The sequence below is a fragment of the Hyla sarda genome, chromosome 2 (assembly GCF_029499605.1).
Source record: "Hyla sarda isolate aHylSar1 chromosome 2, aHylSar1.hap1, whole genome shotgun sequence".
In the NCBI taxonomy this organism is placed as follows: Eukaryota; Metazoa; Chordata; class Amphibia; order Anura; family Hylidae; genus Hyla; species Hyla sarda.
The window spans coordinates 50,143,902-50,168,928 of record NC_079190.1 but is presented as its reverse complement, the minus strand read 5'-3'; the positions used below and the strand labels follow the sequence as shown (position 1 = coordinate 50,168,928).

The 25,027-nt window shown below is 44.5% G+C and overlaps 1 protein-coding gene across 2 annotated transcripts in view; it reads right to left on the bottom strand.

Annotated features, from left to right (window-relative positions):
- TNFRSF19 (TNF receptor superfamily member 19) overlaps positions 1–21,411 on the bottom strand; it is an 87,303-nt gene extending 65,892 nt beyond the window's left edge. Inside the window, exons 1-2 of one of the 2 annotated variants that reach the window (XM_056561764.1) lie at positions 21,254–21,411; positions 3,141–3,242 (exon numbers count right to left, since the gene is read on the bottom strand). In XM_056561764.1, coding sequence (XP_056417739.1) covers positions 3,141–3,212 — 72 coding nt within the window. In that variant the 5' untranslated portion in view covers positions 3,213–3,242; positions 21,254–21,411. Of the gene's footprint in view, positions 1–3,140; positions 3,243–10,710; positions 10,733–21,253 lie in introns of those variants that run through there. The other variant, XM_056561765.1, reaches the window with a different exon arrangement.
- Positions 21,412–25,027: the final 3,616 nt, after the last annotated feature.

The window sequence follows — 25,027 nt, the reverse complement described above, 5'->3', positions numbered from 1 at the left end:
AAACCATTCCTAAACATTATCCTGCTGAAAGAGGACACTGCCATTAGGAGAAACTGGTGCCATGCAGGGATGTACTTGGTCTGTACAATGTTTAAGTAGGGCCGGTACATATCAATGTAACATCTACATAAAGGCCAGGACCAAAGATTTCCGTATAAAACAACCCAGGGCACTGCCTCTTTCAACTTATCTTCTTCCCATAGTGCATCCTGCTGACAGCTCCTTCCTGGGTGACACACATGCACCCGGCTATCCACAAAACATGATTCAGGTGAAATTCTTGCATTGCTCCAAGGTTTCAATGCTCAATGTAGGTGATTTTGCCAGTTTACAGGAGTCTACATGGGCATTCTGACCAGTCTACTGCTAAAGTCCCATAAGACAGGGCTCTACAAATCCCAGTCACCAGGTCGACTGAGAATTTCTCCCTGGCGTCTAGGTGCTTGTCAGCCCTGGGACATGTGTGTGTGCAGCTGCCTGACAACCAGGATGACAGCTCGCACTTGTGCCGCACTTAACATAGACAACTTTACCAGATTTGTATCCCTCTTCATGGGATTCAGCCTTCATTGAGAAGGCTCAAAACTGGCCTTTGCCTTTCATTGGCTCTCTGAAGCGAGGGGTGGAGTGAGAAGCAGTTGTTGTAAGCAAGGGTCAGAATGATGAAGACAGCCACCGTTTTCATGGTATGGCCAGGTGAGCTGGTGGGCTTGGTAACTGAGCCTTTCCTGTTGCTGGGATGAGGAGCCTGGGCTCACTGAATCACAGCATACTGCTGAAGGGTGATCCCCTTCCCCAGCCATGACATAAATTTACATCATAGGTTGTGTGAGGGAGTACGATGTGCGACCAGAGCTACAGCTCATGGTGCAAAAAATCTGAAAATTTGCTGGTTTAAAAAAATCCTGGCTCTTAACTTTTCATGCTGGCTTCTAGAGCCAAAACAAATTTGTCAAGCCCTGCCATGAGGGGTAAGCAGAAATGCACTTTGTGTGCCTACAACTTTCCAACATAGCCAACATTAAAGGGGTACTCCGGTGGAATTATTATTTTTTTTTTTTAAATCAACTGGTGCCAGAAAGTTAAACAGATTTGTAAATTACTTCTATTGAAAAATCTTTACCCTTCCAGTACTTTTTAGCAGCTGTATGCTAAAGAGGAAATCATTTCTTATTGAATTTCTTTTTTGTCTTGTCCACAGGGCTCTCTGCTGACAGGAACTGTCCAGAGCAGCATAGGTTTGCAATGGGGAATTTCTCCTGCTCTGGACAGTTCCTGATATGGGCATCAGGTGTGACAAAAAATAAATTCAAAAAGAAAATAAATTCCTCTGTAGCATACAGCTGCTAAAAAGTACTGGAAGGGTAAAGATTTTTTAATAGAAGTAATTTACAATTCTGCTTAACTTTCTAGCACCAGTTGATTTAACAAAAATAAAATGTTTTCCACCCCTTTAGCTTCTTTAGCACTTTGTTCTACAGTAGTTTTTCTGTGGTTAGACTCCCTTACACCCATCAAAGAGCCTTGGGCACCCTCGAACCTGTATGGTTATTAAGGGGTTAAAGGGTCTTCAAAACAATAATGCATCTAGAGCTGCTGGACGATAAGTAGTGGAGCACCAACGTAAAAGTACAAATTTTACTGTACACCAATAATACTTGTGGTGGCAATCTAACAAATGGAAAATAATCTCCCCAGCCAACCGCAAGTAATATACAAGTTTCCTACTTGGTAGCTTATTAGCTTTAACCACACGTTTCTCTCCGTTTATATGGTATCTGGATTCAGTTTAAATAGGAAGACTTTGAAGTAGTTGAGTGTATTATGTGGAGACACCACAGCTATGCCGAGCGTGTTTGTACAGGACGCTATGAGATTATTCACTGGCTGTTGATAAACAGGATTCTGTACTCCAGGGTTTCCCAACGAGTGTGCCTCCAGCTGTTGCAAAACTACAACTCCCAACATGCTCGGGCAGCCTTCAGCTGTCCGGGCATGCTGGGAGGTTGTAGTTTTGCAACAGCTGGAGTCACACTGGTTGGGAAACACTGCTGTAATGTGTTACAGTATATACTGCGAGGCCGAGCTCTACAGAGTGGAATACGAGGCCGAGCTCTACAGAGTGGAATACGAGGCCGAGCTCTACAGAGTGGAATACGAGGCCGAGCTCTACAGAGTGAAATACGAGGCCGAGCTCTACAGAGTGAAATACGAGGCCGAGCTCTACAGAGTGGAATACGAGGCCGAGCTCTACAGAGTGGAATACGAGGCCGAGCTCTACAGAGTGGAATACAGTACGAGGCCGAGCTCTACAGAGTGGAATACAGTACGAGGCCGAGCTCTACAGAGTGGAATACAGTACGAGGCCGAGCTCTACAGAGTGGAATACAGTACGAGGCCGAGCTCTACAGAGTGGAATACAGTACGAGGCCGAGCTCTACAGAGTGGAATACAGTACGAGGCCGAGCTCTACAGAGTGGAGTACGAGGCCGAGCTCTACAGAGTGGAATACAGTACGAGGCCGAGCTCTACAGAGTGGAGTACGAGGCCGAGCTCTACAGAGTGGAGTACGAGGCCGAGCTCTACAGAGTGGAGTACGAGGCCGAGCTCTACAGAGTGGAGTACGAGGCCGAGCTCTACAGAGTGGAGTACGAGGCCGAGCTCTACAGAGTGGAGTACGAGGCCGAGCTCTACAGAGTGGAGTACGAGGCCGAGCTCTACAGAGTGGAGTACGAGGCCGAGCTCTACAGAGTGGAGTACGAGGCCGAGCTCTACAGAGTGGAGTACGAGGCCGAGCTCTACAGAGTGGAGTACGAGGCCGAGCTCTACAGAGTGGAGTACGAGGCCGAGCTCTACAGAGTGGAGTACGAGGCCGAGCTCTACAGAGTGGAGTACGAGGCCGAGCTCTACAGAGTGGAGTACGAGGCCGAGCTCTACAGAGTGGAGTACGAGGCCGAGCTCTACAGAGTGGAGTACGAGGCCGAGCTCTACAGAGTGGAGTACGAGGCCGAGCTCTACAGAGTGGAATACGAGGCCGAGCTCTACAGAGTGGAATACGAGGCCGAGCTCTACAGAGTGGAATACGAGACCTCCAGGGATTTCCAGATGATTCTAAAGTAGCAAACTTCTAGATTACTTACCAAGCATGTCAGGATTAACCACAACATCTTTATCAAAAATAGTCCTTTCTTCTGAGGTGCTGTACAGTCCATGTCTTTAGTCACCGCTCAATCCTTGGGTACCTGAATGAAACAACAGAAGCATGACCAATTCTGAATTATGTGGAGTACCATCACCCAAAAAACACTTCATATAACATTTCACATCATATAACTTGTGTATGCATAAGAGGACACACGAGTGGTAAATATTAATCTTTTCCTAGTATAGTATACAAAGTAGATATAAGGCATACGTGAAGGGGGGGGGGGCACCTACTGGTCATAAATATTAACTCACATTCATATTGGGCGTTGTTCACACTGGCCACATATCCTGTCTAGTTGCCATTGAAAATACTATGCTAATATTCCTATCATGTACAAGGCTTTCTAATGAGTCACGTACTAACATGGCACTTCTGGAGGAGAGCTAATTAGGAAGAGGCGTGTCTGAGGCAAGCACTGAGCCCGCCCTCACTCACCATGCATTCACTACCTCCCTGAGTCTGCTGTGATGTGCTGGGTCTCTTAATCCAATCACTTCAGGCTGCTCTGTAACCCCCTCCTATCCGTTTTCAGACAAGAGTCCGATTGGACAGGAGTGAGCCCAGAGGAGTGCTAGTCCCGCTCTCACTTACTGGACATTGTAGCCTGTATGGGGACCCCTAGTGTTATTTTTTATTTATATATTTTTTTTAATAAGCCATGATTTTTATAAAAAGAACTAAAACATTTTTGGGAAGTATATTGGAAAGGTGGGGCCTTCCCCGGATACTCACAGAGCCAACCTAAGAAAATCTGGACTTTACAACAACATCTTGACAGCTGGATCTATGCAGATTACCATATTGTAACCTGGTCTTGTTAATATGTAATGAGCTTTGTTTATTATTCTATGTACTTATCTTTACTGCCAAATATCTGTTTTAAAGAAAAATTATTTAATAATAAAAAAATATAATAATAATAAAAAAAAAAGGTTATGTTTTTGCCAGGATGTACAAAATAAACGTTTCTGATTCTGACACTGCCCATTTAAGGCCTTTAAGTCCACCGATTCATGCTCCCAAGTTAGTACAGCTAATCTCATCTGATCTCCGAGAAACAATGGAACAAGGCCTAATCATTAACTTTCTGACAAATTCAAAGCATCCTCATCCATCCCCTCCACACATTGAAGCCTTCACATTGAAGTAGTAATAACTTACTGATAAAAATCGCAGTCTTGGAGTGTGGCGTCGTGCTTGCTAACTCCGAGTTTATGGTGCATTTAAATGTTCCATGATAACATGGGGCAGTTTTATGCTACATAAACCTCCAGAGACGGCAGGAAATTAATTGAATTGCTTATCGTAAAAACAATGGAGACTTAAGTTCAAAGCTTCAGCCGAGTCGTCCGGAGGAGATTTTGGGAAGGCAAAAAAAAATAAATAATAGAAAAATAAAAAAGACCAGAAATTCCAAACACATAATTCTGGAGGTAAATGACTGGATGAGGATGGTTTGTAGTATTTTCTTCTAAGAGCAGCGATTTCCTTCCAGAAGAATTCTCTCACACATAAAAGAAAAAGGAGACTCACATCTACATATTTAGATAATTGCAAGGTCAGAACTGAAAAGACCCCGGGTTCAGACTGCTCGGCACGGTGTCAAGACCTGCAGCTGAAGGCGTTCTCCTGCCGCCGGATCTTGGATGGCTTCAGTCTTTTCGCATTCTCTTTAGAATGATCACTTTCATCTCACTTCCCCAGGCTATCGCAACAACGGCCATTAACACAGAGCCAGAAGGCTCGGAGAACAGGTATTTCTTTTCAGGAGTTCCTTGTCCCACAAGGCTAACAAGACTATTAATAATGGCTGCCGATCTCATTGCCGTGTACCGACTGAGAATTAATGCAAATAGGACAAAAATTGGGGTCTGATGATGAAGAAGGACAACGCCATTTTACAGCTTGTCTATGGAGATTGGTCAAAGCCAGCAAGAAAAGCCAAGGCTGTTACATAGAACAGTTCTATGAACTTTCACCTTTTCGGTTATGGTAACACAGTATTGTGAGCCATTTTATAAGCCATAAAATTGCCTTTTTATGCCCCCCCAAAAATACCAATAAGACTAGGTTCACATTACGGAATTTCTGATTGGAATTTCAAAGCAGAATTCCACTTGGAAATTCCGTTGTAGCAGAATCCAAGTGATGTTGATGGGATTCTGCTGCACAGTTTACACACGGAAGGTCAGCGATGGATTCTGCCACCAAAAGAATGGTCTCACCCATTCTTTAGGCCAATCTGAGCCACAGACATTGTTGTCTATTAAAACGGGAATATCTGTGTGGTTCTAGCACTGACTGATTTAGTTGGTGCTGGCTGCACTCGGAATCTATAAATTCTGTAGAGCGAACCCAGCTTAAATTATTTTTTTTTATTATTATTACTGATTTCTATTGAGCTCAATGAAAAAAAAAAAGCTGGATATTTACAATTAGTAACATTTTACAGCCATAAAACGACGTGCGAGGCCTTTTCGTTTTGTTCCCATTTTTTGGATGAACGAAAAAAAAAATTTTTTTCTTAGGCTACAAAACCAAGAAAAAACATAACATGTACATAACCTTAAACAAGATCCACAAGTCAAACCTTGTTTACCACTTTGTTCCTCAGCTATATTATCATGCTACAGCAGAAGCTCTGAACAAGAACCCTGCATTGGGATCGGGAATCCCCGGGAACCAATAAAAAACTTACGGGCACTAATGAGGTTGTTGTGGGCGGAGCGAGCAGTCAGAGCATACAGCTGGTCCTGCAAAAATCTTGAAAACCTCTGAAATGAAACAGGGGGCTGATAAAATGGAATAAGGGGGTACTATCTCTAAAAACTGTGACAAAATGTTTGCAGGAGTGAGCAGAATTGGACACACATTTTACGGGATAGGAGCGGGATTAAAGGGGTATTCCAGGATTTTTTTTTTATTTGATTATGCTACAGGGGCTGTAAAGTTAGTGTAGTTCATAATATAGTGTCTTTACCTGTGTGTGAAGTTTTTTTTCACAATTCTTATGTGATTTTCACCACAATATTTATTTTTAACAGCATACAAAATGACTGCTGTCTCGGATTTTTCCCAGCTTGCAATGTGGTCGAGACCTGACACACTAGTCCTCTGATGACAGGGAGCCTGTCTGCTTCAATGGGTGGAGAGAGACATCTGCAACTAATGCAACAGCTGGAGGCACCCTGATTGAAAACCACAGGTCTGCAGCTCATTTATGTTTCAATGGGTGGGGTGGCTGATGTGTGGGAAGGAGGGAAATGGAATCACGGGATTTGTAGGCAAACAAGAAAACTGAAAACAGGAAATACAAGTTCACAAAAAGCTAGCCACAGTGTTATGGTAATCTCACAGTATAGCCATTTAGCCCCAAGACAAGCGCAGATCCTTCCTAAGCATGTCCATTACTGTCTGCCAGGTACGTACTAAAATCACCTTATGCTGGATAACCCCTTTAAGAAAACAGTCCTATGCAGGGCTCTACTCTGCAACTTTCCTGATAAGGCAAAAAGCTACCTTTTATTTCCTCCATATGACAGGATTGGGGATAAGAATTTAAAGAGAACCTGTTACACTGAAAATGAAGTGCAATCTAAAGGCATCAGGTTATAGAGCAACAGGAGCTAAACAGATTGATGTATATAGTATTCAGGCAAAAAGATTTCTGAACAACATTTATTCAATTAGACCTCTGCTCATTCTGGGCTAAGTAGTCATGTGGGCGGAAATACTCAGTGACAGACAACTATCTATGTATAAGTGTGTATGTAGAGAGAGCTGTCAATTACTGAGTAGGACCGCCCACTTGACAACTCTCTCGATTATATATATATATATATATATATATATATATATATATATATATATACACATACATACATACATACACACACACACATACACACTATACAGCTATCATTCACTTAATCGGACCGCCCATTTGACTCCTCCCAGAACAAGCAGAGATTTACAAGAATAAATAACACATTTTCCCATAAAACTATATATCCTGCTCTATAACCTGATACCTGCAGATTGGCCTGTGCATTCAATGTAACAGTTTTCCTTTAAGACAGAATACCCCTTTAACTTGGAATATCCTAATATGGTATCAAAAGAAGTTTTCTACGCTGTTCTTTCTCATATGTATAAGCAAGTCTGGCACTGCGCCTTACTTTATTTCTTTAATAAATGACAGTACATGAGGTTATGAACGCGCAGTATGACAAGAGTCGAGCTGTATTTTTGCAGCACTTTATTACGGTCCTCTGCAAAGTCCGACTTGGCGTAGGCTTAATCCAACCTTCAGCTAAATGAGTTACTTATCACAGCTAGCGGTATCATAAAGGAAAAATATCTGGAGGCTCCGTCCTTAGATGTGTTTTTGATATAAATCCCTCTGATCACTTGGATGGAGCGTACAGTATTTGGAGGCCGGCTCGGCTCTGCCGTATATATTGTACATCTGTCTTTTGTTGGGTCTCAACCAGACGCGCAGAACAGTAGCATTTCAGGTAACCCTTGCAGGGCTGGAGCCGGCGTACAACAGCTCGGAGATCAAAAGTTTTCTGCGCTTTCAATGGTGAATGTCTTAAACCATATCTAATTGCACGAAGAATTACCATTCTGTATCTATTTACAGTGTCCATGCCAATGAGAGAACAATGGGTTCACGTCTCCAGCAGCTTACCGTAGGCTTTTTTTTTTTTTGGCATGAAAGATGTACAAGGATAAAGTGACTGGTTTCTTTTAAGGAGTCCGTTCCACGAGTCTTAAGAATCCATTCATCTTACGGTGAAAAAGGAAACCTCTGATCGCTCTTGCTGGCTAACCGAAAAAAAAACAGATCACGTCTAATCTGTAAGGGATACTTTTAGAAAACAGTTCATACGCCAGGGAATGTGCCATGATAGCGGGAGCAGACTATGGCAGAGTTTCCCAATCAGGGTGCCTCCAGCTGTTGCAAAACTACAACACCCAGCATGCCTTCGGCTGTCCGGGCATGGTGGGAGTTGTAGTTTTGCAACAGCTGGAGGCACATTGGTTGGAAAACACTGCTCTATGGACAAGAGTGATGCTCAGTATTTTTTCTAAGTGTGGATTTACAGTGTGGATTTTTCTAAGTGTGGAAAAATTATGCAAAAATAAAAATTGTCATTTAAAAGGGAATTTAAAAAAAATGAAAAAATTTAAAATTTAAAAATTTAAATTTAAAAAAAATCCCAGGAATAAAAAATTAAATTAAATTAAAAAAAATAATGTTATTCGGTATTACAACTTGGTTCCATTTACTTCAATGGTTCCATTTTATGCTAGGGACGTTAGGGACCCACTCTAAATAGGTGGCCTTGACGTGGCGAGTGGGCTTGTACTTTTTGATCAAAAATGTATACTAACTACCTGTTAGTTTTTGATATTATGCTGAGAAGCAATTAGATCATTATGCAAGATTGTAGATGTGCGACCATGCCTGTTTTTTCTACCTGAATTTACTTCAATAGAGCCGAGCTACAATACCACACACAACCTGAGGACAGGTGCAGTGCTTTTTTTTTTTTTTTTTTTTTTTTTTTTTAAGAAATCAGTTCTGCTTTCTATTCCCTTTCAATAGATTAGGGTGCCCTGGTCACACATCTTTTTACAGTTTCTTGATACTCCCTCCCGTTCCTGAGATATGAAGGCTTATATTTTGTCAGACAATTCAGGGAATCGGTCAAATGAATCGGTCAAATGGGAGTGAACTTAATTTTAATAATGGGAGTGACTATTAGGTGATGGGTGGGATTATTTAGTCAGGGGGGGTGGAAATTTTACATTGAAGGGTGTGTATGCCTAATACATGCCCCCTGACTGTATAATCCTGCCCATCACCTGATAGTGACTCCCATTATTAAAATTAAGCTCATGCCCATTACTCCCATTATTAAAATTAAGTCCCCGCCCATCTGACCATTTTCTGAATTGTCGGACAAACTATAAACCCTCATATCTCAGGAACAAAAGGGTGTATCAAGAAACTGTAAAAAAAAAAAAAAAAAGGTGTGTGTTCAGGGCAGTGCTGGGTGGTATACCATTCATACCGAATACCGAAATTTTTTTCCTGCACGATATGAATTTTTCCCATACCGCAATACCAGTTGGGCCCCTCGAATGAATGAATTATCAGCCGCAGCGCACTGTCCCAACATCGGGCAACTAATCATATGTGACCCGCGGGCGCTGTTCTGCTTCTCTTCCGCCCCAATGAATTATCAGAGCTGCGCTGACCCCCACATCGGGGAACTAATCATATGTGACCTGCGAGCGCTGCTACTCTCCACCCCCCCCAAATAATTATCAGCCGCTGCGCTGTACTGTACTATCTGGAGCCCGGGCTGCAAAAATAAAATAAACTTTAACTCACCTTTCTACGTTCCCCCGTTGCTCTGGTACCGGCCTCATGGTCCCTCCGCTGCTCTTGTTGCTTCCTGGGGATGGGAACGTCACAGAGCAGTCAGTATATAACCGGCCGCACCGATGTCCCGCCTCAGCCGGTGATAGGCTGAGTGCACTTTCATGTATGGAGCCGGCCAGCTTCTTATATGACAGTGCGCTCAGCCTATCACCGGTTGAGGCGGGACATCGCTGCGGCCGGTTATATGCTGACTGCTCTGTGGCATTCCCATCCCCAAGAAGCAGCAAGAAGATCACATCGCTGGACCATGAGGCCGTTACCGGAGCAATGGGGGTATGTAGGAAGAAGAGTTAAAGTTTATTTTGTTTATTTTTGCAGCCCGGGCTCAGGATAGTGCAGTGCAGCGCGGCGGCTGATAATTATTTTTTTGGGGGGGGAGAAGCAGCGGGTCGCAGGTCACATATGTTTAGTTTCCCGATGTGGGGGACAGTGCAGCGCTGGGCTGATAAACTCGGGGTGGGGTAGAAGCAGAACAGCGCCCGCGGGTCACATGAAGGGGGGGGGGGGGGGGGAGTACCGTTAAATACCATGGAACCGCCATAATTTACAAAAATACCGTGATAAACCTGTCCAGCGCTGTATGCTAATTAGTGGTGGCGGGAGCGGTGTGGGATCCTCAGGTAGGTAGTCACTGCACTCGAGGCTGCAATTACTCCTACTGGTATGATTAACAGCTTGGGCTCCTCTGACGGCACCGCTCTGTTCCTTCTGCACATGCCAGCCCAGAAGCAGCTTCATTCACAAGGATAGCGCTGCTTCTGGGCCTGCGTGAAATTTTGTAACAAACTGGTGGCGTTAGAGGAGTCTGGGCTGTCAATCACACTTGAGTAGGTGCGGTTCCAGCCCAGAGCACAGTGACTACCTGAGGATGCCGCACCGCCCTGGAGGCGACTAATACTAATTAGCATACGTTGCGGGACAACTTATTTTTGTCATGATCGCTGCCGACCCTGAGGACATGGAGCCATGGTATCATAGAAATCATAGTTTCCCTACAGTCCCTACAGAATATTCAAGCTATGATTACTCTAACTATGATACTTACCAACCCGAGCATATCAGAGTAATCCATAGTGTCCTGGAACAACGATGCTGGCACCAGTTTTATGCTGCAGATCACCCCGCTCTAAAACACATAGGAAATGCTGGCTCAGTCATTGACTGATGTAAGGCTATTTTCACACCACACAGAATTTCCGTGCGAAATTCCGCGGAAGAAATCCGCATGGAAATTCCAAAGCAGTTTTTAATGGGATTCTGCTGCACTGTGCACAGGGCAGAATTTCCCGATTCCTGAGTCCACAAAAATAATAGACATGTCTATTCTTTCTGTGGAGTCCACATGGAAATGCATGGCCGTCTATGAGACAGCACATTTCTGAGTGGTTCTAGATCCAGCATGTTCTGCCGGTGCTCTACTGTAGGGGATATGTCCGCACAGAAATTTTCAGTGTGGACGTTCGCCTGTGTGAACATAGCCAAACAGTGACCCACTTCAACCAGACTCTTATGTGTTGAGAGTAGAGGAGGGAGCGATTGGCAGTGCGGACAGACGCGGTTGGAATAGCAATGGAGAGAGATCAGTGTCAGGACAGTACAGATTCTTTTTCTTTTTACTCTGGGGGAATTATGAATAGTCAGAAAGACATAGACGAACACCAGAACATTTTAACAGTTCGCTGGTTTGAGATGAACAACATACAGCAGAGCCCAGTAGACCAATCCAGAACCAAGCTGGTTTGGACTCCATCTGTAACAGCAACAGGACGATTTATACATTTCTAGTCATACTGGATCCCCCACTATTTCCGGATCTGTATTATAACCCAGCACCTGTATTATAAAGTAAACAGCTGTCCATTAGTATAAGGGTATGTTCACACGGTGGTTTACCGACACCCAGCTGTGTAGAAAACTGCAGTTGACCCCATATATTCAGGTAAATAGGATCACACTGCAGGTCCCTGCACCCCTGGGTGGCTGTCAGCCATTGTTCAGGGGAGATACAATAATGGAGATACACCAGTCAGTCAGCACCATGGGCCTTTCCATCCTCAGCATCTTCGGGGTCCCAGAGGTCAAATATCGCCAATTATGTGATGGCAAATCCATACCCCAAGTGTATGGTTCAGGTAAGGGGCACATAATCACTACTGTTCAGAGTCCACTCTTTGTCCAACCATGGAAAATGGCAAGTCTTGTCAAGAATAGGCCATGTTGGCTTCAGCTATTCTACCACATCCCCGGCATCCTCTCAGGCACAGGTGGCATTAATAACACTGCGATTGCACCCCCCAAACATTGAATATCACTTATGTGCCCAGCACAACAAAAAGAGCATCACTTTACAATAATGATACAATTCTCACATGACCTGGACTGTGTAAAGCACGAGGCCCATATCACATATACTAACACAGAACAATACTACAAGTTAAGTACTACAGCTGAAAACAAGTACCCCAACAAGAATGCTTGGATGTATAGGGAGAGGTATTAGCAGTAGAAAGAGAGAAGTCCTCATGTCACTGTACAGAACACTGGTGAGACCTCACTTGGAGTATTGTGCGCAGTACTGGAGGACGTATCTCCAGAAGGATATAGATACTCTAGAGAGAGTTCAAAGAAGATACTAAACTAGTACATGGATTGTAGGATAAAACTTACCAGGAAAGGTTAAAAGACCTTAACATGTATAGAAGAAAGGAGAGACAGAGGGGATGTGATAGAGACTTTTATATACATAAAGGGAATCTACATTGTAAAAGGAGGAGAGGATATTTAACCCCTTAAAGGGGTACTCCGCCCCTAGACATCTTATCCCCTATCCAAAGGAAAGGGGATAAGATGTCAAATCGCCGGGGTCCCGCTGCTGGGGACCCCGGGGATCGCTGCTGCAACACCCCGCTATCATTACTGCGCAGAACGAGATCGCTCTGCACGTAATGACGGGCAATACAGGGGCCGGAGCATCCTTACATCACAGCTCCGCCCCTCGTGACGTCACGGTCCGCCCCCGTCAATACAAGTCTATGGGAAGGGGGCGTGGTGGTCGTCACGCCCCCTGCCATAGACTTGCATTAAGGGGAAGGGGCGTGATGTCACGAGGGGCGGAGCCATGACGTCACGCTACTCCGGCCCCTGGATCGCCCGTCATTACGCACAGAGCGAACTCGCTCTGTGCAGTAATGATGGCGGGGTGCTGCAGCAGCGATCCCCGGGGTCCCCAGCAGTGGGACCGCGGCGATCTAACATCTTATCCCCTATCATTTGGATAGGGGATAAGATGCCAGGGGCGGAGTACCCCTTTAAGGACCAAGCCCATTTTGACCTTAAGGACCAAGCCCATTTTGACCTTAAGGACCAGGCCAATTTTATTTTAGCATTTTCGTTTTTTCCTCCTCGTCTTCTAAAAATCGTAACTTTTATATTTTCATCCACAGACTAGTATGAGGGCTTGTTTATTGCGCGAACAGTTGTCCTGCGTAAGGACATCACTCATTTTACCATAAAATGTATGGCGCAAACGAAAAAAAATACTATTTGGGTGGGGAAATTAAGAAGAAAACCGCAATTTAGCAGATTTTGGAAGGCATAAGGCTATCCTTCATATAAGATAGGGCAGGGACTATTGATAGTATTCAGATTATTGGGTAAACTAGATGGGCCAAATGGTTCTCATCTGCTGACACAGTCAATGCATCAGGTATAGTCCTAGCAAAAGTGTCCAACAGTGACTGAATGCACACTATATCACAAGAATTGACTTTATTCATAAGAACTCGTTCCCACGTGGTTTAAAATAAATGCATTAAAACACCATTATAATTGAAGAAACAAAAAAAAAAAAAACTACAACACAGGTCACACAGGAAAATGCTACTTTTGATGCAGTTTTTGTGAAAATTGAGCCCCACTAGTAGTAAATGCAGTGAAAATATTCTACTCCTAAAGGAACACAAAAAAAAAAAAAAAAAAAAAAAAAAACAACAGGGCCAAAAATACCTGGGAATCAATAAGGTATGTTCACATGTGCCAAAAATGCTGCAGATTTTCTGGGTGGGTGGATTTGCATACTGAGACTCTAGAGAAGGAACAGCAAAGAAATCGACCCGGGTTGCGTATTTTAGAATTAGGACCAATGCAGATTTTAGCCATGGATTTCAGTGTGCCGGTGTGAAGTCCAAGGTGTCACATGTACAGGATTTTCTGGTTTTGGGGCCCAACACATTGATGTATTACGGTTGCAAGATCCAGCCTGACTACAAGTGTGATGACCTTAAAGGGGTAGTCCAGTGGTGAAAAACTTATCCCCTATCCTAAGGATAGGGGATAAGTTTGAGATCGCGGGGGGTCCGACCGCTGGGGCCCCCTGCGATCTCTCTGTACGGGGCCCCGGCTCTCCGCCGAGATAGTGGGTGTCGACCCCCGCACGAGGCGGCGGCCGACACGCCCCCTCAATACATCTCTATGGCAGAGCTGGAGATTGCCGAAGGCAGCGCTTCGGCTCTGCCATAGAGTTGTATTGAGGGGGCGTGTCGGCCGCCGCCTAGTGCGGAGGTCGACACGCCCCCTTCCCGCGGGCTGTCGGGGCTCCGTACAGGAGATCGCAGGGGGCCCCAGCGGTCGGACCCCCCGCGATCTGCAACTTATCTCCTATCCTTAGGATAGGGGATAAGTTGCTCACCACTGGGTCACCACTGGACTACTCCTTTAACTCAGTGTTTCCCAACCAGGGTGCCTCCAGATGTTGAAAAACTACGACTCCCAGCATGCCCGGACAGCCAACGGCTGTCCGGGCATGCTGGGAGTTGTAGTTTTGCAACAGCTGGAGGCACCCTGGTTGGGAAACACTGCGTTAAATGGGCACTCTCAGTAAGGGTGGGTTCACACCACGATTTTTTATACAGTTTTTGGATACGGTTTTAAAAAAACTAAAACGTATGCAACTGTACAGAAAACCGTGCCCATAGACTTTCCATTCAAAACCGTATGCACCATATTGCATACGGTTGTCTCCGTTTTTCACACCACACGGTTTTTTACTTTTTTTTTCTGGACAGAAAACCGTGGCCTACCACTGTTTTTGGTCCAGGTGAAAAGCCGTATTGACCCGTATACATTTTTTTTTTTTTTTTAACATGGGAGTCAATGGGAACTGTACAGAACTGTATGTGTGTACAGTTTCATCCAGTTTTCACCATACGGTTTTTGACTTTGCACAGTTTTTTTTTCTTGGAATTTCAATCAAACAAGTGAAACTTTATTCATAATGGAGTGAAAAGTTCAAAACGTATGCGGTTCTTTTCTTAAAAAACGGATGCAACCGGACATCACTTTTCAAACCGTATACAGATAAAACTCTGTACACACGTTTTGATACAGTTTAGTCAGGTTTTGAGGAATCCGCTTTTTTTATCACTCCAGGCTGCACTTCCTGTGTTTGGGCTTCAGTCCAAAGTCTGTGTATGAGATGGGAGAAAAATGTGCTCTTGAGCTCTCCCATAGATTTTATTTTTTATTTTTTTAAATCAACTGGTACCAGAAAGTTAAAACAGATTTGTAAAATACTTCTATTAAAAAAAATCCTAATCCTTCCAGTACTTATTAGCTGCTGAATACTACAGAGGAAATTATTTTCTTTTTGGAACACAGAGCTCTCTGCTGACATTATGACTACAGTGCTCTCTACTGACATCTCTGTCCATTTTAGGAACTGTCCAGAGCAGCATATGTTTGCTATGGGGATTTTCTCCTACTCTGGACAGTTCTTAACATGGACAGAGATGTCAGCAGAGAGCACCGTGCTTGTGATGTCAGCAGAGAGCTCTGTGTTCCAAAAAGAAAACCATTTCCTCTGTAGTATTCAGCAGCTAATAAGTAGTGGAAGGATTAAGATTTTTTAATAGAAGTAATTTACAAATCTGTTTAACTTTCTGGCAAAAACTTTCTGGAATTTTTTTTTTTCCATGGGAGTACCCCTTTAAGCACAAATAAAACATAGAAAACATAATTTTTTTTAAACAAAGTATATTAGAAATCTTTTTTATTTACCATAAGGAGTGCAATAGCAAAAATTAGAGTTTTTTTTAATGAGAGTTACCCTTTAACTGATCTGAGAAGACAGAAACCTCAACTACTGGAGCCCAGCCACAACCAACCGAACCATTTTCCCTGCAGCGCCCCTAGAGACAGAAATGCATATTGCTCTTCTTTAAAGATTGCAGTCTCAGGATCTGAATTGTTCCAGTTTTTTTTGTGTAGTTTTTTTTCCAGATTTTTCCATTCTTTTTCCAGGCCTTCCCATATCTACCCTTTTTATGACGCAGAGTGGGCGTGGATTATCCAAGTAGTAAAACAAGGTCATTTTTTTTTGTCAGACCATCTGACGCTATGGTCGCGTGTAGTATTTTCTATGGGTGTAATAATTGCACGCTCTAATGTTCAAACAGCTGAATTTCCGAGCAGAATCCGGCAGAAAAATCGGGCTCAGAAATTTCTGCGGTGGGAACATGCGCTGCGGAAATTCCGATTCCATCCTCTGCAGAAAATTGTTTTTACATATCAATACTTCGTGCGGAATCCGCCTGGAAATGCATTGTTGTCTATGCAGACAGCCCATTCCCAAACAGTCCTAGCGCCGGCAGGACAATTCAGAAGTTTTTCTGGCAAAAATTCCAATGTGTCAACACAGCCTTAAAGGGGTACTCCACTTTCTTTTTTTAAATCAACTGGTGCCAGAAAGTTAAACCAGAGTACTTATCAGCTGCTGTATGCTCCACAAGAAGTTTTTTTATTTTTGAATTTCCTTTCTGTCTGACCACAGTGCTCTCTGCTGACAACTCTGTTCGTGTCAGGAACTGTCCGGAGTAGGAGCAAATCTCCATAGCAAACCTCTCCTGCTCTGGACAGTTCCTGAGACAGACTGAGGTGTCAGCAGAGAGCACTGTGGTCAGAAAGAAAAGAAATTCAAAAAGAAAAGAACTTCCTGTGGCGTATATAGAAGCTGATAAGTACTGGAAGGATTAATACAGTGGTCCCTCAACATACGATGGTAATCCGTTCCAAATGGACCATCGTTTGTTGAAACCATCGTATGTTGAGGGATCCGTGCAATGTAAAGTATAGGACAGTGGCCTACAACCTGCGGACCTCCAGATGTTGCAAAACTTCAACACCCAGCATGCCCGGACAGCCAACGGCTGTCCGGGCATGCTGGGAGTTGTAGTTTTGCAACATTTGGAGGTCCGCAGGTTGAAGACCACTGGTATTGGAGGTTATACTCACGTGTCTGTCACCGCTCGTCACCGCTGCCCTGGATGTCGCCCTCCAACCCTGTCGCTGCGTCCCCATGGTGTCCCCGACGCTCCGGCAAGTCCTCTGCTTCCCCTACATCCTCGCTCTCACGTCACCGCCATCACATCGCTACACACGCCTCTCCTATTGGATGACGGAACGGTGTGCGCAGCGACAAGATGACGTCGATGGAGAGCGCCGACAAGGCAGAGGATCCCAAAGAGGATGCGTCGGAGCCCCGAGGACAGGTGAGTGATCGTCACCGGACCACACGGGGCACCGTAAATGGCTATCTGGTGGCAGCTGAAGCAGTCTGTGCTGCCGGACAGCCGTTTATGCGATGGCCCCGACATACGAAAGCATCGTATGTTGATGCTGCCTTCAATATGCGATGGCCTCTGAGAGGCCATCGCATGTTGAAATTATCGTATGTCGGGGCCATCGTAGGTTGGGGGGGGGTCATTGTATTTTTAAGTAGAAGTAATTTACAAATCTGAAAAACAAAAAATGTAGCCAGCACCTAAACCCAATACACGGGTGCACGCTGCTGTGGCAAGTACAAAACATGTAAAAAAAGAAAATTAAGAAAATGGCAGCAGCACACTTGGTCAACTTAATGGAGGCTCTTAGCGCACTTTTCGATCAAAACGTGTCCCCCCATCCACCACGCGGAGGTGGCCTCATATCGGATGGGACCCTAACACTAACTCACCTCTGCTGGGCATACAGCCTCTGACTGGGTGACATGTTGGATCCACTATCATTCCAAACCACCTCTTTTTTTTTTTGCTGTGCAATATGGGGGAGTGGCTCCCTCTGTAGCCATGCACCCCCCCCCCTCCCCTATTTCACAGGAGGTGGTTTGGATTGATAGTGGATCCAACATGTCACCCAGTCAGAGGCTGTATGCCCAGCAGAGGTGAGTTAGTGTTAGGGTCCCATCCGATATGAGGCCACCTCCGCGTGGTGGATGGGGGGACACGTTTTGATCAAAAAGTGCACTAAGAGCCTCCATTAAGTTGACTAAGTGTGTTGCTGCCATTTTCTTTTTTTTTAACATAATTTACAAACCTGTTTAACTTTCTGGCGCCAGTTGATTTAAAAAAAAAAAAAAAAAAAAGATTCCCAGTGGAGTACCCCTTTAAAGAAGTAGTGCAGCCATAGAACACTTATCCGGGCCAATGTGGACCATAACAGAAAATAACACAGAGATATATACGCCTTGCACGTCGGACAGTCAGCCATTAATAATAAATACCCCCATGTTTAAGCACGGCTTAATATATATCTAAAGAGCAATGTAAATAGATCATTCCACAGGCTACACTTGCACCATCCTACACTATTTTAGGAAACATCAGAAAACAACCTACATTTCTCTCCACCAAAACGGCAAATTTCCGCTTGGATTTCGCACCAATTCAGCACAAAATCCACATAAGCGGAATTGGGGCGGATAAGCTGAAATTCTGCCGTGTGAATAGACCCTCAGGCCGTGTTCACATGTACCTTTCGGAGCGCATTTTGAGGCACAAAACGGCCCGTTTATGTTCGTTTTTTTTACTTAAAGGGGTACTCCACTGGAAAACATTTTTATTTATTTATTTATTTTTTATCAACTGGTGCCAGAAAGTTGAACAGATTTGGAAATGACTTCTATTTAAAAATCTTAATCCTTCCAGTACTTATCAGCTGCTATATTCTCCACAGGAAGTTCTTTTTTTCTTGAAGTTCCTTTCTGTCTGAGCACAGTGCTCTCTGCTGACACCTCTGTCAATTTTAGGAACTGTCCACAGTACAAGCAAATCCCCATAGCAAACCTCTCCCGCACTGGACAGTTCCTAAAACGGACAGAGGTGTCAGCAGAGAGCACTGTGGTCAAACAGAAAGGAAATTCAAAAAGAAAAGAACTTCCAGTGGAGAATATAGCAGCTGAGGAGGATTAAAATTTTTAAATAGAAGTAATTTACAAATCGGTTTAACTTTCTGGCACCATTTGATTTAAAAAAATAATTGTTTTCCAGTAGAGTACCCCTTTAATAAATTACAATGAATTGAATGGGAAAGGTCTTGACAGTTCGCGCAGTTCATTACTATGCAAAAAATAATAATAATAAAAAAAAAATTGCACGTAAAGGCTTCAAAACACTTTCAAGCTGCCAACAAAGTTCTGATCTGCATAAAATAAAAAAAATACAAACAAATTGTGCAAAAGAAAAAGAAAAAAAAAAAAGAGGCCTATTATGCCTGTAAAACAAGTACATTTTTTTCAGCCTCAAAATTCACTGTATTCCTAACAGCATAAACTAGAAGTAATGTATTCCTCATAGAGTACAATCCATGCATTGCTCACGTCACCTAACTTCAATCTAGAGCTGTGATTCCCAACCTGCACTACAACTCCCAGCAGGCCCTGACAGCGGGGGGGGGGGGGGGGGGGTTGTCATTTTGCAACAGCTGCAGAACCACAGGCTGAAAGGAGGAGGGTCTAAGTGATCTATAGGGTTTGCATACAAACTATTGGGCTGCAGAAAAGTAGCATGATAGGAGTTTATAACAATACAATGTAACATAACATAAGGCTCTAGGGAGAACTTCTAGAAATACTTTAGGCCAGTCACAGAGACATCCGAACAGCAAAAAAGTATAGTAAAAGTAGAAATAAAAGTATACAAAAGTAAACTACGGTGTAAACTATAACAAACCTGTACACTATGTAAAACTATTTTTTTCCCATAAGTGTATACACAATGCAGATTCACTGTCGATAAGGTGCAGAAAATCTTCAGTATTTCTCCACCAAAAGAAAAAAAAAAAAAAAAACAACAAATCCATGTCAACAAAATCTGTTACAGAAAATCTGCAGCCGATCTGCATGGTGTGAACAACAGCCTTTGCGTAAGTTCACACAGGGCTGATGTGCTGCCAATTAGGACTTTCCTAATGAAGTTAGTTGGGAGAATCCAAAACAAATCTGCATTTTTTTTTATTTTACTATATAGTAGCGATTTTTTGCATACAATAGAACACATTTGGGGGGGGGGGGGGGGGGGGGGAAATCACATGCCAGATAGATATGAGATAGATAGATAGATATGCCCCCAAAATGTGGCATAAAACATGAAGAATACCCCATAAAATAGTGAAGGATGGTGAAGTGCACCATAGTTGTGAACATATAGAAATACAGTGAAGGGAGGGATCATAGAGCAGCGTTCTTTAACAACATGTGGCTCTCCAGCTGTTGCAAGACTACAACTCCCATCATTGCCCAGTCACAGTCATTGTCAGAGCATACAGCAAAATGGTTGCAAAAGATTTTAGTTAACATCAGTGTTTCCCAACCAGGGTTCCTCCAGCTGTTGCAAAACTACAACTCCCAGCATGCCCGGACTGTCCGAGCATGCTGGGAGTTGCAGTTTTGCAACAGCTGGAGGCACATTATTTGGCAAACACTGATGAAGACTAAAACTTAACCTATCTAGTGCACATAAATCTGTGCATGATTGGATAGATAGATAGATGATTGAATAGATAGATAGATGGTTGGATAGATAGAGGATTGGATAGATAGATAAAATTGCATGTCCTGTATACAAACTCTAAGTATCTGTGCATGATTAGAAACATAAATATGATAGACATAACTTATATACAGAAAAAGCTAAGTATGGGTAAATAGATAAAAGATAGTAGGACTGCTCCGTTTATTGTTAATTATAAATAGATAAAAGATGCAGTAAATAGATATGAAATAGATACAGTATATGCAATTCTATCTACAGATACTGAAAGCATTGTATCTAAGTTCTAAGTATGTGTGCATGATGAGATAGATAGATAGATAGATAGAAAGATATGAGAGATAGATAGATATGAGATAGATATGAGATAGATAGATATGAGATAGATAGATAGATATGAGATAGATATATAGATAGATGGATATGAGATAGATAGATATGAGATAGATATAATATAGATAAATAGATAGATAGATAGATAGATAGAGATAGATATATATGAGATAGATAAATAGATAGATGGATGATAGATAGATAGATATATTAGATAGGAGATAGAATTCTATCTAATCGTACACAGACCCTCAGAGCTTAGATACAGTGCATGCATTCTGAGGACCTGCACATAATTACACATATACGTAGATACTAGATAGATAGGATATACAATTGCACGTCCTGTATCTAAGCTCTGTATCTACACACACTGCATCCCCACAGCAGGCTCAGGACAAGGAATTCGCCGCACACATACACCGGGGCGCCCACCTGCTGCAGCCGGTCCTCCTCGGTGCCTTCCCCGGCGGTGTTCCGTGCAGGGTCGCCGAGGCTGACAGTTCACCCGGCAACAACCTCCCCTCCGCCAGTCAGCTCCTGCGCGGCCGCCCGGAGCTGTATGACCAGAGCAGCCGGAGCAGCGGGAGAGCTCAGTGGCGTCTCCTAGGAGACAGGCCACGCCCCCTTCACTCTGTTCCGCCCCCCGCCTCCCTCCATAGGGGCCGTACATTGTAGAGAGCGGAGCCCGGGGAGTAATGATCCGAACAAGGAGTGATCAGTGACTGAGCCCCAGCTCGGGGAGTAATGATCGGAGGATATAGAGATCTAGGGAGTGATCGGTGACTGAGCCCCATATAGTGTACTGTGATACCGGAGCCCGGGAGTAATGATCGGTGGAGATAGAGAACTAGGGAGTGATCAGTGACTGAGCCCCATATAGTGTACTGTGATACCGGAGCCCGGGAGTCATAATGATCGGAGGAGATAGAGAACTAGGGAGTGATCAGTGACTGAGCCCCATATAGTGTACTGTGATACCGGAGCCCGGGAGTCATAATGATCGGAGGATATAGAGAACTAGGGAGTGATCAGTGACTGAGCCCCATATAGTGTACTGTGATACCGGAGCCCGGGAGTCATAATGATCGGGGGAGATAGAGAACTAGGGAGTGATCAGTGACTGAGCCCCATATAGTGTACTGTGATACCGGAGCCCGGGAGTCATAATGATCGGAGGAGATAGAGAACTAGGGAGTGATCAGTGACTGAGCCCCATATAGTGTACTGTGATACCGGAGCCCGGGAGTCATAATGATCGGAGGATATAGAGAACTAGGGAGTGATCAGTGACTGAGCCCCATATAGTGTACTGTGATACCGGAGCCCGGGAGTCATAATGATCGGGGGATATAGAGAACTAGGGAGTGATCAGTGACTGAGCCCCATATAGTGTACTGTGATACCGGAGCCCGGGAGTCATAATGATCGGGGGAGATAGAGATCTAGGGAGTGATCAGTGACTGAGCCCCATATAGTGTACTGTGATACCGGAGCCCGGGAGTCATAATGATCGGGGGAGATAGAGATCTAGGGAGTGATCAGTGACTGAGCCCCATATAGTGTACTGTGATACCGGAGCCCGGGAGTAATGATCGGAGGAGATAGAGAACTAGGAAGTGATCAGTGACTGAGCCCCATATAGTGTACTGTGATACCGGAGCCCGGGAGTCATAATGATCGGAGGAGATACAGAACTAGGGAGTGATCAGTGACTGAGCCCCATATAGTGTACTGTGATACCGGAGCCCGGGAGTAATGATCGGAGGATATAGAGATCTAGGGAGTGATCAGTGACTGAGCCCCATATAGTGTACTGTGATACCGGAGCCCGGGAGTAATAATCGGGGGATATAGAGAACTAGGGAGTGATCAGTGACTGAGCCCCATATAGTGTACTGTGATACCGGAGCCCGGGAGTCATAATGATCGGAGGATATAGAGAACTAGGGAGTGATCAGTGACTGAGCCCCATATAGTGTACTGTGATACCGGAGCCCGGGAGTAATGATCGGGGGATATAGAGAACTAGGGAGTGATCGGTGACTGAGCCCCATATAGTGTACTGTGATACCGGAGCCCGGGAGTCATAATGATCGGGGGATATAGAGAACTAGGGAGTGATCAGTGACTGAGCCCCATATAGTGTACTGTGATACCGGAGCCCGGGAGTCATAATGATCGGGGGAGATAGAGATCTAGGGAGTGATCAGTGACTGAGCCCCATATAGTGTACTGTGATACCGGAGCCCGGGAGTAATGATCGGAGGAGATAGAGAACTAGGGAGTGATCAGTGACTGAGCCCCATATAGTGTACTGTGATACCGGAGCCCGGGAGTCATAATGATCGGAGGAGATACAGAACTAGGGAGTGATCAGTGACTGAGCCCCATATAGTGTACTGTGATACCGGAGCCCGGGAGTAATGATCGGAGGATATAGAGATCTAGGGAGTGATCAGTGACTGAGCCCCATATAGTGTACTGTGATACCGGAGCCCGGGAGTAATAATCGGGGGATATAGAGAACTAGGGAGTGATCAGTGACTGAGCCCCATATAGTGTACTGTGATACCGGAGCCCGGGAGTCATAATGATCGGGGGAGATAGAGAAATAGGGAGGGATCAATGACTGAGCCCCATATAGTGTACTGTGATACTGGAGCCCGGGAGTCATAATGATCGGGGGATATATAGAATTAGGGAGTGATCAGTGACTGAGCCCCATATAGTGTACTGTGATACCTGAGCCCGGGAGTCATAATGATCGGGGGAGATAGAGAAATAGGGAGGGATCAATGACTGAGCCCCATATAGTGTACTGTGATACTGGAGCCCGGGAGTCATAATGATCGGGGGATATATAGAATTAGGGAGTGATCAGTGACTGAGCCCCATATAGTGCACTGTGATACCGGAGCCCGGGAGTCATAATGATCGGTGGAGATAGAGAACTAGGAAGTGATCAGTGACTGAGCCCCATATAGTATACTGTGATACCGGAGCCCGGGAGTCATAATGATCGGTGGAGATAGAGAACTAGGAAGTGATCAGTTACTGAGCCCCATATAGTGTACTGTGATACCGGAGCCCGGGAGTCATAATGATCGGAGGATATAGAGAACTAGGGAGTGATCAGTGACTGAGCCCCATATAGTGTACTGTGATACCGGAGCCCGGGAGTCATAATGATCGGTGGAGATAGAGAACTAGGAAGTGATCAGTGACTGAGCCCCATATAGTGTACTGTAATACCGGAGCCCGGGAGTCATAATGATCGGTGGAGATAGAGAACTAGGAAGTGATCAGTGACTGAGCCCCATATAGTGTACTGTGATACCGGAGCCCGGGAGTCATAATGATCGGTGGAGATAGAGAACTAGGGAGTGATCAGTGACTGAGCCCCATATAGTGTACTGTGATACCGGAGCCCGGGAGTCATAATGATCGGAGGATATAGAGAACTAGGGAGTGATCAGTGACTGAGCCCCATATAGTGTACTGTGATACCGGAGCCCGGGAGTCATAATGATCGGAGGAGATAGAGAACTAGGGAGTGATCAGTGACTGAGCCCCATATAGTGTACTGTGATACCGGAGCCCGGGAGTAATGATCTGAGGATATAGAGAACTAGGGAGTGATCAGTGACTGAGCCCCATATAGTGTACTGTGATACTGGAGCCCGGGAGTAATGATCGGTGGAGATAGAGAACTAGGAAGTGATCAGTGACTGAGCCCCATATAGTGTACTGTGATACCGGAGCCCGGGAGTAATGATCGGAGGAGATAGAGAACTAGGAAGTGATCAGTGACTGAGCCCCATATAGTGTACTGTGATACCGGAGCCCGGGGAGTAATGATCGGAGGATATAGAGATCTAGGGAGTGATCAGTGACTGAGCCCCATATAGTGTACTGTGATACCGGAGCCCGGAAGTCATAATGATCGGTGGAGATAGAGAACTAGGAAGTGATCAGTGACTGAGCCCCATATAGTGTACTGTGATACCGGAACCCGGGAGTCATAATGATCGGAGGATATAGAGAACTAGGGAGGGATCAGTGACTGAGCCCCATATAGTGTACTGTGATACCGGAGCCCGGGAGTCATAATGATCGGAGGATATAGAGAACTAGGGAGGGATCAGTGACTGAGCCCCATATAGTGTACTGTGATACCGGAGCCCGGGAGTCATAATGATCGGGGGA